At 35.7% G+C, this 14,395-nt stretch overlaps 1 protein-coding gene across 2 annotated transcripts in view; it reads right to left on the reverse strand.

The window, feature by feature from the left end:
• The window catches only part of SRP54 (signal recognition particle 54), a 248,683-nt gene that overhangs the window by 18,786 nt on the left and 215,502 nt on the right, over positions 1–14,395 (reverse strand). Inside the window, exons 2-7 of one of the 2 annotated variants that reach the window (XM_081830631.1) lie at positions 11,133–11,243; positions 7,421–7,512; positions 6,402–6,486; positions 2,866–2,970; positions 1,302–1,368; positions 1,164–1,221 (exon numbers count right to left, since the gene is read on the reverse strand). In XM_081830631.1, the coding sequence (XP_081686757.1) occupies positions 1,164–1,221; positions 1,302–1,368; positions 2,866–2,970; positions 6,402–6,486; positions 7,421–7,512; positions 11,133–11,210 (485 nt within the window). In that variant the 5' untranslated portion in view covers positions 11,211–11,243. The remainder of the gene's footprint in view (positions 1–1,163; positions 1,222–1,301; positions 1,369–2,865; positions 2,971–6,401; positions 6,487–7,420; positions 7,513–11,132; positions 11,244–14,395) is intronic. The other variant, XM_081830632.1, reaches the window with a different exon arrangement.

Here is a 14,395-nt window from a genome sequence, read left to right on the forward strand (position 1 = left end):
AAAAAGAACAAATGATAATATAACAAATGGTCCTGTATATACCATCCCCTAAAATAGATGCTAATATGTAAATTTAAAGCAGAGATACAGTTCAAATTCTTCCTCAGTCCCACTCCCTTCAGTCCTCCCAGAGGAAACAATGATCACTAATACTTTACTCCATACATGTATATGTTTCTTAAATTTACATGAGCAAGGAGAAATTATTTAATAAATGGTATTGAGAATACTGTTTTAAAATGCTCTGGCTTTGGCCAATAGTTAATTATCAGCTAAATTATTTACAAATTTTGAACCCTAGGGATACAACTGTTTATTATCACTTGATATTTTCTTATCCCTTGATTTTTAAATATATATTAGAAACAGTTCTTATCCTAAAAATAAAATTCCTAACATTATTCTTTAATCTACCTATTAGAAATCATAAAAAAACTAAAAGAAAAAAATTTTAAATAAAGAATATAGGGTAAGCCAAAGTTCATTAGCATTTCTGGCCAGCCAAAAAGTAGAAGGCAATGACTAACAAAATGATATCATTCATTAAATTACCTCAAATTTTTGCTTCTTTTAACTTCCTTTCTAAGAAACCAATTATATTAACAATGTTAAGAAAAATGCTATCCCCTGAAAAAGTCCTAAATTCAATCTAGACTTGACTCTTTTCATTAATCATTCTAACATGTATAAACTCCTAATTGAACTACTATATCAAATGAAAGACCACAATGATGAGAATCTCTATCTGAGATAATTATAAACTATACACTATTTTTGGATGATCAAACACAAACTTTTTAAAATTATGTACTGAAGAAACAGACAGTATGGAATTCACCAGTGTGTTTAATCAAGGAATGCTTCAGATAGGTCTTAAAAGAAACAATAGGAATAGGGAAGTAAGTGAGAAAGCATACAAGGCAGGATGATAAGTACAGGCAGATTATAAACTAAACAATGTCTACTCTGATCTATCAGACTGGATCAGAAGAGTCATGTTATAATAATAAAAGATAACAATTTATTAATTATACCCCCCACTTTGTTCCAGGAAGATTTAAACTTCTAAGTAAATATTAAAACGTGACCAGGTAGCATAAAATAAAAACTCAGACAAGATGAGACACATGAGGGAGTTATCAAAATAAAAACCAGAAACCTACCTTCCATAGAATGGAATTCTTGCTTTGGTAGCATTCTGTTTTAGTTGGTCAAAAGCTCCTGTAAGACAAAGAGTTAATGAGTCCTCAAACTTGAAAATAAAAATTACAGAGAATGGTTTTCAAATTTCAACACATTACCTGCTCTGAATGTGTCTGCACATATCAAACAGGTCTTCCAACCTTTCCTCTGGTAATAATATGCTAACTGGGAAAAGAACATTTAAAAAATACAGTATCAATAACTACAAATTATTATACACATAATTTTTTTTCTGTTTACCCTTGTTATTTAAAGATTAAAGTAAAACTGCTCATATTCTCCTGAAAGTAGTATTATTACATTGTTTTAAGTTTTTGTGTGAATTCCAGTTAGTTAACAAATAGTATTACACTAGCTCCAGGGGTACAATATAGTGATTCAACACTTCCATACGTCACCTGGTGCTCATCACAGCAAGTGCCCGCCTTAATCCCTAACACCTATTTAACCCCTCCCCCACCCACCTCCCCTCTGGTAACCATCAGAGTTTGTTCTCTATAATTAAGAGTCTGTTTCTTGGTTTGTGTCTCTCTCCCCCCACAACTTTGTTCATTTTGTTTCTTAAATTCCACATATGAGTGAAATCATATGGGTGTTTGTCTTCCTCTGACTAATTTCACTTAGCATAATATTCCATCCATGTCGGAGCAAATGGCAAAATTTCATTCTTTTTATGGCTGAATAATATTCCATTGTGTGTCTATGGTGTCACACACAGGCAGAGCCTGACACGGGGCTCAATCTCATAACCCTGAGATCATGCCCTGAGCGGAAATCCAGAGTCAGGCACTCAACCGATTGAGCCACCCAGGTGCCCCTATTATTACATTTTGAATACAGCAAATTTGCTAAAGAGTTTAAATTCTAACTGCCATCCAGTAACATTCAAAGGATATAAAATGATCAAGCAAAACATGATCATAGTGAAAAATGTTACTACTATTAATGTTAAGTAAAAACAGTAACATAGCCCTCTAAGAAATAATCCTTTTCTCTTTTTTTTCTAGATTATAACATAATTGAGGCTTGTGATACAAAATCTGGTAACAAACTTGAGGCACCCAATTCTGGAGAAAGCAATGAATTAAAAATTAGTAGAAGGATATGTAAAATGAAGATCTAGATTATGTTGGGTGGGACACTGTTAAAAGGGAGCCTTGAATCCTCGAAGATAAGGTAAACTTTCCATGTTCTCTTCTCCAAAAATCATATCCTCACTTCCTTAAAGGATAGGACAGTCTCTTTGGTAAAAGAAATAGCATAGTTATATAAAAGTCTACCATTCTTACAAAGAGCAACCACAAGGGAGACTCTGGGATTCTTTCTTATCGTACAAAAAGCTATTACAAAAACATAATAGATATATTGAGTAACACAAAATTGTAAAGCAACAATACTAGCCTGGCTTTAACATAAAACTTGATTTATACAAACATATCTTCTCCAGGGCTTTTTTTTTTAAGACTAAGTATAATTTACCTTTTTTATTTTTTTATTTATTTGAGAGAGCATGAGAGGGCGAAGGGTCAGAGGGAGAAGCAGACTCCCCACTGAGCAAGGAGCCCTATGCGGGACTCGTTCTTGGGACTACAGGATCATGACCTGAGCCGAAGGCAGTCGCTTAACCAACTGAGCCACCCAGGTGCCCCATGTATAATTTACCTTTGAACATGTTGTTGTTTTACCACTCCCTTGCAATCCAACAAACATGATCACATTCTGTTTTCCTTTAGTGGGTGTCCATGCTTTAACTCCAGGATCTACAAGCTAGGTACCAAAAATAAAATAAAAATAAAATCAGGTTAACATATGCTTACACCCAAAACCCCTCTCTCCACAACTTCTAAATTGTAAAAATAATTTAAAGACATTTTAGTATAAAAGGCAACAATAATCCTACCATTCTAATACACATTTACTATTTCCCTTAGTACACACATAGTGAAATTTAAGAATATAAAATAATGCATTGCAAAGTCATAAGCAAGCCTATACTCCCAAACTAATTCAGAGAAAGGCTCTCAAGACTTTTTTAGAATAAGCAGGAGTGTGAACAGTGAGACCAAGTTTGAGCCAAAGGAGCAATCTACATCAGCACTGCAGAAATATAAAAATATATGTGCAGGCCGCATATGAACTTTTAAATTGCTAGTAGTGACATTAAAGAAAGTGAAAATAAGTGATATTAACTTTAATACTTTATTTAACCCAATATATTAAAATGCTATCATTTCAACATGTAACCTATATTTAAAAATTAATGAGATATTTTATATTCCCTTTTCTCATATGAGGTCTTCAAATTTGGCATCTTTTTCAAACTTATAGCACATCTCAATGTGGACTAACCAAATTACAACTGCTCAATAACTACATGGGGCTAGTAGCTGCCATATTGGGATGACACTTATCTTCATGTTGAGTTTAATAAATGCATATGTATGAGCAAAATTACAAATTATATGTGAAAGATTTTCCAGGTCAGTCAGACGTCAAATCCTCCAATGCCAAAACCTACTGTTCTATGAAGTTATTATATTTAGAGGGCTAGTAAAAAATAATCACCAATTTCATGAGTCAGTGGGAAATTAAGGTTCATATATGGATAGCCCCCAAACTGATAAGCATGAGGCCTTTTTAAAGTTCATTTTAAAAAACAATTCCTTTGCAAGTCAGTTGTTTAGAGCTGGAAGCATGTACCTCCACATGATAATAAAGCCATAACTGCAGTTAATGCCCTAGACTGGAGACCGGCAAACTATGTGTGAATAAAGTTTTTATAGAACATCACCAAACCCATTCATTTACTGTTTTGTGCTACAACAGCAGAGCGGGGTAGCTGTGACAGAAATCATATGGCCCACAGGCCTAAACTATCTAGTCCTTAAGAGAAAGTTTGCAAAGCCCATGTGAGACAATACCATAAAGATCACATAGTCCGTATTATACCTGAATTTCAAGGAAAGCCATGTGGTAACAAAGGGAGGAAAAGAGAACACATTTTGTTATCTCTTTTCCAGGCACAGGCCTAGCCTTAAGGAAACTTCTGAAATAGGCACAATCTATCTTAAACGTAAATCCACTCTCCCTCCTCCTAGATCTTTTCAGACACTCACACTACCCTATATTCACCTCCGGTCTCCATATCTCACAGCAGAAGCACTCAGCTCTCTATGAACCTAAATTTGGAACATATGTGTTTTAGTGACTAATTATTTTATAAATCTAATTTCTATTCCTCCTGCGCCCTAGAACAGCAGTACTTTTCAGTGTCAGGACTCCTTTATAATTATAGTAGTTTTTAAGGTGAGTTGCAATGTAGAATCTGAAACCATATAAACTTCATACTCCATTACATTAAAATCTGTTATTCTATCTTGCACTTTGAATGCATCTTATGCTGGTGCATGATTTCATAACATCATATATTAGTCACTGACACATTTCACTACACAACATCAAAAAAAATTATTATATCATTACTGATCTCATCAGAAATGTATTGGGATCCTGTCAAACTCATGGTGGAGATACAAGTTTTTAGTTTTCACTGGAAAGCTCAATTTTATCACTGGCCACAATATTGTTACTTATTTGCCTTAAAGTGACAGGCTCACTTTACTTGAAAATCTTACTCAAGTCTGAATTACCACAGATTATCTGTCTGTTGTTTGTTGACATAAAAATGGTGTTTTATGAAAGCAGCTAGCTCAGCTTGCAATCAAATAATCACACATGTACCTTCCTCAAGACAACCATCAAATTTCAGTATGCAGCAAAAGAGCTTTCTGTATACTTCCCATTTCATCCCACAAAATCGTACAAAGATGTGTATACTCAGGGGCTAAGATTTAATACAACTAATAACTTCTACTGCTCCATCAAGGGCATTCTTAAGTAAAACAGGCTTCCCACCCCGCCCCCCCGACTACTGCCTTGACTCATGCTAGGGAATTTTACCCACCACTGCTTTTGCACTACTGCTGCAAATATCAAACAATAAAAAAGGCAAAAAAGGGCAAATAATGTCTTAGTATTATTATTGCTTTGTACATCACTGCTCTAGACAATAAGCTTCTGAGTATAGGGACCAGTCTAAATTATCTCTATCAGCAGCATCTGACATATTGCCTAGAATAAAGTTGGTACTCAATAAATACTTCTTAACAAAGCAGTTAATGCACCAGAATTGAATACAGATGCCAAACCCTAAAAACAGAAATTTTCACTCACCCTGCACTGACCTCAGGGGACAGATGAAAAGCAAACTGGAAATAATGTGAGGAGTCCTACAGGAGTTTGGAGATCAGACCTGTGTCTGCCACTAACTAGCTGTCTCATTTTTCTCAACTGCAAACTGAGAAGTATGACTGGAAAATTCTCTGACCTCTTTTAGGTCTGAATTTCTTTTTTTTATTAATTAGTCTACAAGACTACATGGAATGATATATCCATCTGAGATACGAGACTTTTTCAAAGTACCAATCCAGCTCTGCTGAAACCAAAGGAGTAAATGAAACTAGTCACACAATAAATGGAAAAATACTAGAAGACCACTAGCAGACATCTGTTCCTCTACAAAAATTTTTTTTAGTTCCTTCCTTTTCCCCCCCTACCATTGGACCCATACATATTTTTTAAAGCTCTAAGATTTTCACCATAATTTTCATGACCACAGCAGTAATATCAGTTCTAAGGTGATACAAGGCAATAGGCTATATTTACTACTTGCAAAATAAAATCTAGGCAAGAGTCAGGATATCTGGTCTTTTCAAAGGGAATTCTGGACACAATGAACAGTTCAGGAAAGAACACTTCTCAAGAGTGACTTTCCGTACAAAAGTAGGACCTTCAATAGGCAAAACCTGATATTAAAGAGGATAAACTCAAGAGAGGCCCTTCCATCAATTAATCTGTAGTGAAGTTTTACTTTTCGTAACCTGGCTTTGGGAATTTTTGCAGGAACAGTACTAGCCTTTCATATCTATACTCAGAACTTTGTATTCAGAAAAGTCTATAATAAAAATAGGCCCCTTTAGAAAAGTTAATAATCCTTCAATTAATATTTTTAATAGAGATGAATATTCTATAAAAACATTAAAAAGTATTCTGAAATAGTATTCCTGTTTGCAGTGCTAATGTATTTTTACCCACTGGACTCTACGGAGAACCATAGCACAGTCCTGATATACTTTTACCTTCACAAGTTCTTTAAATACAGCGTGCTGAATCATTTTTCTTTTGTTAAGACCAGATGCCATCTCTTCAAGATCAATAGCAGACCTTCAAGATGATGGTTTTTGTGGGTAGGAGAGAGAAAAGTCAGTTAAGACACTCTGAAAAAAAGTTTCTGCTCCAAAAAAATGTAAAAATACTCATTCACATTAATAGTCTTCTGATTAGCATATATATAATTACTATAGATTCCTAAGTCTATATCATGAAGAATTTACCATGAAATATTAGATACCAGACTGGGGTTAGTTTTTCAAGGCTTTCTTTTGAACTCATATCACTGCAAAGTATTAATTTTATTTATTTTTACAGCATATATATTTTATACATTTTTACATACAGCAGAAAATAGGATTGCTTTCTCTAGTTCTAAATGTTTAAATGCCAGTAGTTCTACATTTACTACCCAGTCTAACAATATGAAAAGGAGAAATGGCCTGAATATGACAAAGGCTAGGATTCAAACAGTTAATTGAGGGGCCTGTATTCTATGTGCCCTGCCCCAGTCGGTGCCTCTCCCAGAGAACACAATAACTGAGACAACACACACTACTCCTTCATTCAGATCCGGACAGAAAAACCAAAAGGAGAACAAGAACGAATACAATTCTCCAATAATGAAGGAGGCTGATTAATGTCATCTTAAGCCTGAAGAGGATAAAATGGCACCACTTTTCTATGAAGAACTGTTAAAAGGCTTTTATATTAAAATACTATACTGTGCATGATTGAATCTATCCAAATAAAGGAGTAGTAAAATGGAAAGAAATCCATAATTAAATGAAAGCCACATGTAGTTTATTCTTTGAAACATCATTATGGAAACACACTATCGATGCAATCTTGCAACATATGAGTTCTATTCTTTCCAAATGCTGTATAGCAGAAACGTTTCATGATATAGCAGACTTTTCTAGTTAGCTCTTCATCTCAGTAAACTCAATTTAGTTTGCCTGGTTTTTACCTGATTAATTTAACTTACTTAACATTTTCTCTTAGTTGCTTCACTAGTTTAATATTAACATCTGCTTCCAATAATGCTGTACATACTTCTTTTAGCATAGCATTTAGTACCTGCAAATAAATAATACATAAAAATTGAACATTCCCAGTGTGTCATTTCAATTGTATAAAAACAATGGCTGATCAGTCATCATATACTATCATAGCTTAATAAAAACAGTACTACACTGTTAGAGAAAAAAAAAAGTTTTCAATTAGCCTCAGAGAGGTAATCTTAGCAGATGTGTAATCATTTTGTCAAAATAAGATATTCCATTTAGTTGAAATCTTGCCATTTGCAACGATGTGGATGGAACTAGAGGGTATTATGCTAAGCGAAAGAAGTCAATCAGAGAAAGGCAATTATATGATCTCACTGATACGCAGAATTTAAGAGACAAAGCAGAGGATCATCAGGGAAGAGGAAAAAATGAAACACGACGAAACCAGAGAGGGAGACAAACCATAAGAGACTCTTAATCTCAGGAAACAAACGGAGGGTTGCCCGGAGTGGTGGGGGGTGGGAGGGATGGGGTGGCTGGGTGATGGACATTGGGGAGGGTATGTGTTGTGGTGAGCCCTGGGTGTTGTATAAGACTGATGAATCACAGACCTTTACCCCTCAAACAAATAATACATTATATGTTAATTTAAAAAAAAAAGAAAGAAAGAAAGATGGTCAAAAGGTACAAGCTTCCAGTTACAAAAATAAGTCATGGGGATGTAATGTATATGTGGTAACTATAGTTAATAATACTCTATTTTATATTTTTGAAGTTTCTGAGAGTAAATCTTAAAAGTTCTCATCAGAAGAAAAAAATTTCTGTAACTATGCATGGTGATGGATGTTAACTAGACTTACTGTGATCATTTACAATATATACAAATATCAAATCATTATGTTGTATACCTGAAACTAATATAATGTTATATATATGTCAATTATACTTCAATAAGAAAATAAAAAGTAAATCATTTGGCACATGGAAAAAAAATTCTATGTAAGTGTAATTAATGTTAATTACTGGCAAGTAAAATGCTGTAATAATTTAAAAAAAAAAAGATATTCTATTTAGTTTTATTCAACCAAGTAGTAATTATCACAATTTTATTCCTATATTACAGTAACAATAGTAAAGACAATATGCAAGCCAAAGAAAGTTACTACACAATCGATGTTGCCATTGAACACCTTCTGTTGCTGATACACACTTTATATTCACAATATCTGCTTAATTGGATTACCAGGAAGAAAATGCAACAAAAGAAAATGACCTGGTCTGACCTAGCAGTCTTACTATTTCCACTCACAGCAGAGGAACAAAGTTGAAAAGAAAACTATCCTCCATTAATAACTCACTATCATCACATATTTGCTGAGTTACAAGGTACTGTGGTTAAAAGGTCATAAACTATAAAGTCTTAAAAAAAGATGAGGCTTTTGTTGCTCAGGTAAGTAAGTGTTTACACACTAAACTGTAAGCTCCATGAGGGCAGGGATTTTAGTCTGTTTTGTCACTGCTATATCCCTGGTGCCAGCAAAAAGTCTGCAAAAATGCAGGCCCTGGGGCACCTGGCTGGCTCAGTCAGTTATAGCATATGACTCCTGATCTCAGGGTTATGAGTTCGAGCCCCACACTGGGTGTAGAGATTATTCAAAAATAAAATCTTTTTTTTTTTTTTAAGATTTTTATTTATTTAGTTGAGAGAGAGAGAGAGCACAAGCAGGGGGAGGGGCAGAGGAGGGAGAAGCAAGCTTCCCACTGAGTAGGGAGCCCAACGACATGGGGCTCAATCCCAGGACACTGGGATCACAACCTGAGCCAAAGACAGACCCTTAACCGACCAAGCCACCCAGGCACCCCAAAAATAAAATCTTAAAAAAAAAAAAAATAGGCCCTGGAATATTTCTTGAATAATTCCCATCTTCAACTCACTTCATACATCCTACAGAGGCTTATCAGATCTCTCTCTCATTAAAGGAGTCTGATAAAAAATGGAACTGATCTTTCATTAAAGGGATTTCTTCTTGTTAATTCCCTAGCAGCACAGTACTAAGAGCAGAGAAGTTGCCAATTCAAGCAACAGCTGTTACCCTACTTCCCACCAAGCTCTTCTCCCTGGCTTCTTTTTTCTCTACTATAAACATAAACAGCATAAGGGTTACACAAAGGGGAAAACTGTTTGAACGGCTATTGTTTTATTTATTCTGAATCCTAAAGACTACACAATGGTTTAAGTTATGATTTATCATTTAATAATAATTATTAGAAAAAGCCCTGGATGAGGAATTAGAAAAAAGATACTAATCCTGGCTTTTTGGATAAATAAACATGTGGAACTGACTTTCTGTTGCTGTTAACTGAGAGGCTGCACTAGCTAAACTCAAAGATGGTCCCAAAATTATTTAAATCCATTAGCTTATTAAAGTATTGGTAGCAAATTCTGCATTAGATTTTTTTTTCAGTGAGCACTGAGTAATGTACAGAACTGGTGAATCACTGTATTGTAAACCCGAAACTAATATAGCACTTATATTAACTACACTGGATAAATTTTTTTTTTAAGTTCAAAAAAAATTTTTCTTTTCAAACCTCCAAGTTAGAAAGCACTTTTTTTTTTTTCCTTAGAGAGAGGGAGAGAGAGGAGTGGGGAGGGGCAGAGGGAGAGAGAGAATCCCAAGCAGGCCCCAATCCCAGCATAGACCCTAACTTGGGGCTCGATCTCACAAACCCAACATCATGACCTGAGCTGAAATCAAGAGTCCAATGCTTAACTGACTGAGCCACCCAGGTGCCCCTAGAAAGTACTTTTTATCTATTATTTCATTTGATCCTTAAAACCATCTTGTAAGGGAAATACTGTCTTCTCATTTTATACATTAAGGAATCTGAAGTTGACTTGCCCAAATTTCTATCACAAGCTACTAAGTAGGTTGCTAAACAAGGTCTTCTAAACCAAATTCAGTACTCTCCCATTGGTACCACAAAATATAAAGTATACTTGTGGGTTCTCATCTTCTTCAATTGATAAATCATTAAGATACCAGGTATGGGGGGGGAAATGACATTTTTTTTTTTGGTGGGCAGCAAAGGTTTATTGAGTGATAGCAAAGTGATAGTACAAAGCTCCCAAGGAGGGAGGGGACCTGAGAGGGTTGCCTGAGAAAGAAATATTTTAAACTTAAAACAAGAAAGCCAAGAGAAAGAGTATTTCAGATACCATATAAGGAGTCAGCTTACAAAATCTAAAATAAACAAAAACTGAGTGAGGATTTCAGAGAAAATCAAAGTAGACAATATGAAAATACTAGCCTTTTATGAGAATGCTAAATAAAAGTGGAGAGAAAGGTGAGATGCGCATATGCCTACCCAAGAAGAAAGAAGCAGGACACTGAAGTTTTGGGCTTATCTCTCCAGATCTAAGCCATTTTCAAAACAAAAAATGTCATTTTTACATGTTAGTTAAGATTTGGGGGTTTTTTGTTTCCTTTTTATAATTCTTTATAGAAAGTTAAATAGTAAGATGGTCAACTCAATAAAAAACACCATCTAGTGTATCCAGTTTTAAATTTTTATCTACAGTTATTAAATCTACATTAAAACAAATATAAACATAGAGATTACTAATAACTCATCTCCCTGATGTTAGTAATGATGTGCAATCATATATATTTCACACATTATACATACCTCTTCATTGATAATGGTGGCATTGCTCAATGAGCGTAATGCTGATGTTATTTTTCTTCCAAGGTCTGCTAGTACCATCTTGAAGGTTTTAAGATGTGATTACAAGAAAATCTAAGAAGGAAAAACATTAAATAAAAACATGTGAAAAATAATACCAGTTCCCATAACTGAAGACTTCTAAAGAAGAGTATTTAGTTCAAATTAAAGTACTTTAATGTTTAGATTCTATAACTTCAATTTCCATAGCCTCAACCTGCAGCCTCAATATAGGTATGCCCAAAAGCTAAAGCTACCCCTTGATTATGATGCCTTACATTTGAATACCTAATTGGAATAGTCTATACAAATCAGCAAATTTAACATATCAGATAATATGCTTTGAGGAAATGATGATATAATCTCAACTCTGGACATACATGTGAATATGGACATTTTGGAAATACATGTGAATATGAATAAGAGAAGGAAAAATGTGAAATCTCCACCCAGAACTATTGTCCAATTTACCACATTAAAGGACTCTGTAAACTACCTTGATTCATGCTCTAAGCCAAAGGGGAAAAAAAGGTTTAATTAATAAGACACCTCACTTTTCACACACATTACATTAGCTCATCTTATTCTTCTAACACCCAAGGAAAGGGGTATATTACTAACTTTCCTATTTTATTTTATCTTTTTAAAATTTTTTTAAATTTTTTATTTATTTGACAGAGAGCACAAGTAGGCAGAGCGGCAGGCAGAGGGAAAGGGAGAAGCAGGCTCTCTGCTGAGCAAGGAGCCCGATGCGGGGCTCAATCCCAGGATCCTGGGATCATGACCTGAGCCAAAGGCAGCCGCTTAACCGACTGAGCCACCCAGATGCCCCTAACTTTCCTATTTTAAAGCTCTTCTTGATTCCCCAACTCTATAACAAGATAACCTCAAAGGCCCTTTCCAGCTCTAAATGTTATGGTTTTATAAAGTATGCAGATGCACCTACTACACCTAAGTCCTTATACCATGCAAGGACTCATGGGTGGTAAGCAAGCAAATAGGACAGGTAGTCCCTGGCCTCAAGCTGATTATCTACTAACTGGCAAGACAAGACACATGAATGTGCAGCAAAATAAATATTAGGAGAATTCCTTTTGCCTGACTTTCTTCAAACTGGGACATCGGCTTTTTCCTACCTTCAGGCTCAAATGAAACATCAGCTCTTCCTGGGTCTCAAGCCTGCCAGCCTTTGAAATGGAACTACACCACTCGCTCAGCTCTCCTAGGTCTCCAACTTGCCAAGCTGGAGGATCTTGGGACCTGTCAGCCTCCATGATCACATGAGCCAATTCCTTATAATAAAGTTCTTTTTATATATGTGTATATGTATATACACACACACATCCTATTGTTCTGTTTCTGTGGAGACCCTTGACTAATACCAGTAAAGAACTAGTTCAAAGCTAGCAATAAAACTTTATGATCAACTGTCAATAATTATTTCCTTAAAAATTCAAAGGAAGAAAAAACAGGCTCAAATAGATAGAACAAGCTTTACAGAGAAACTTGAATATGAATTTGATCCTGAAATATAAGTAGAACGTGGATAGGCAGAGAAGAAGACAAAAAGGAACTGGAAGATGATAGGCAAGAGCAAAAATGGAGACACAGAAAAGCTTGGGACATACTATACATTACATATGCATTATGTGTGGACTTAGAGATTATTAAGTCTGTATTATTTGGGAGACAGTAAATAAAATATTCTAGTCAGAACAGCGGGTTATCTAATTAAAAGGAAATACAGGTTGTAAAGAGCTCTGAAACCAAGTTAAGTATCAATTGTCTGGTAGAAGCAAAATCGGCAGAAAAGCTCAGTGTTCAATGATTTTAGTTAACTCTTCCAAGTTAATCTAATCTATCAACCAAGATAATCTAGACTAGATTCCTATAAAGAGAGTATAAGGAGATTAAAAATAAGAGAAACAGGGGCGCCTGGGTGGCTCAGACGTTAAGCATCTGCCTTCGGCTCAGGTCATGATCCCAGGGTCCTGGGATCGAGCCCCGCATCGGGCTCCCTGCTCTGCGGGAAGCCTGCTTCTCTCTCTCCCACTCCCCCTGCTTGTGTTCCCTCTCTCGCTGTGTCTCTGTCAAATAAATAAATAAAATCTTTAAAAAAAAAAAAAAAAGAGAAACAGAAGGACAAAATTGCTGACTCATTCAACATAGAGAACAAGGAGATGAGGGGAGTCAAAAGAAGCAGGAAAGGAAATGCACTCAAGGACCTATCACTGGCAAAGAGATGTTCCAGGTTGAGCTCTAAATTAAACACTACACTTCCACTCAGGTAAAACTAGGTAATTTAGAACCTAAAAAATTACTACCAACACTTGATGGAATTGAAAAAAATGTGCTTACCGTAAATTGTTTACAGTTACATGGTTACTTCACCTGAAAGACCAACTACTTCATAGACAAGATCAAGCACTTTTTGTTTCTTATCCCATACTCATTATACTAAATTATTATTGCTTAAGTAAATATTCCTGAGGTAAAAAATAAGAGTCAGAGGGTGCCTGGGTGGCTCAGATGGTTAACCGTCTGCCTTCGGCTCAGGTCATGATCCCAGGGTCCTGGGATCGAGTCCCGCATCGGGCTCCCTGCTCAGCAGAGAGTCTGCCTCTCTCTCTCTCTCTTATGAATAAATAAATAAAATCTTAAAAAAAAAAAAATAAGAGTCAGATGTTTCAGTTCATCTCCTTTACCACTGTTACCGAGAGTGATATAATCCTAATTATGACACCACAATTTACTTTTTTAGAGATGATGTCATAAACACATCATCCTCCATTTTATTTTTTTACTTTTTTCAAAGATTTTATTTATTTATTTACAAGAGAGATAGAGAACACAAGTAGGCAGAGAAGCAGGAGAGGGAGAAGTAGGCTCCCCGCTGAGCGGGGAGCCTGATGCGGGACTCGATCCCGGGACTCCAGGATCATGACCTGAGCCGAAGGCAGCCGCTTAACCGACTGAGCCACCCAGGCGGCCCTCATCCTCCATTTTAAAAAGCTATATTAGTTAACTCTTAAAAATAAACTTATCTTCCCATGTAGACTGATCTTTTTTTTTTTTAAGATTTTATTTATTCATTTGAGACAGAGATACAGAGAGAGAGAGCATGAGCAGGGGAAGAGGCAGAGGGCGTGGAAGAAGCAGGCTCCCCGCTGAGCAGGGAGCCCGATGTGGGGCTCGATCCCAGGACCCTGGGATCATGACCTGAGCCG

The sequence above is a fragment of the Leptonychotes weddellii genome, chromosome 9, assembly GCF_054177405.1.
Source record: "Leptonychotes weddellii isolate Sample4059 chromosome 9, ASM5417740v2, whole genome shotgun sequence".
NCBI lineage: Eukaryota > Metazoa > Chordata > Mammalia > Carnivora > Phocidae > Leptonychotes > Leptonychotes weddellii.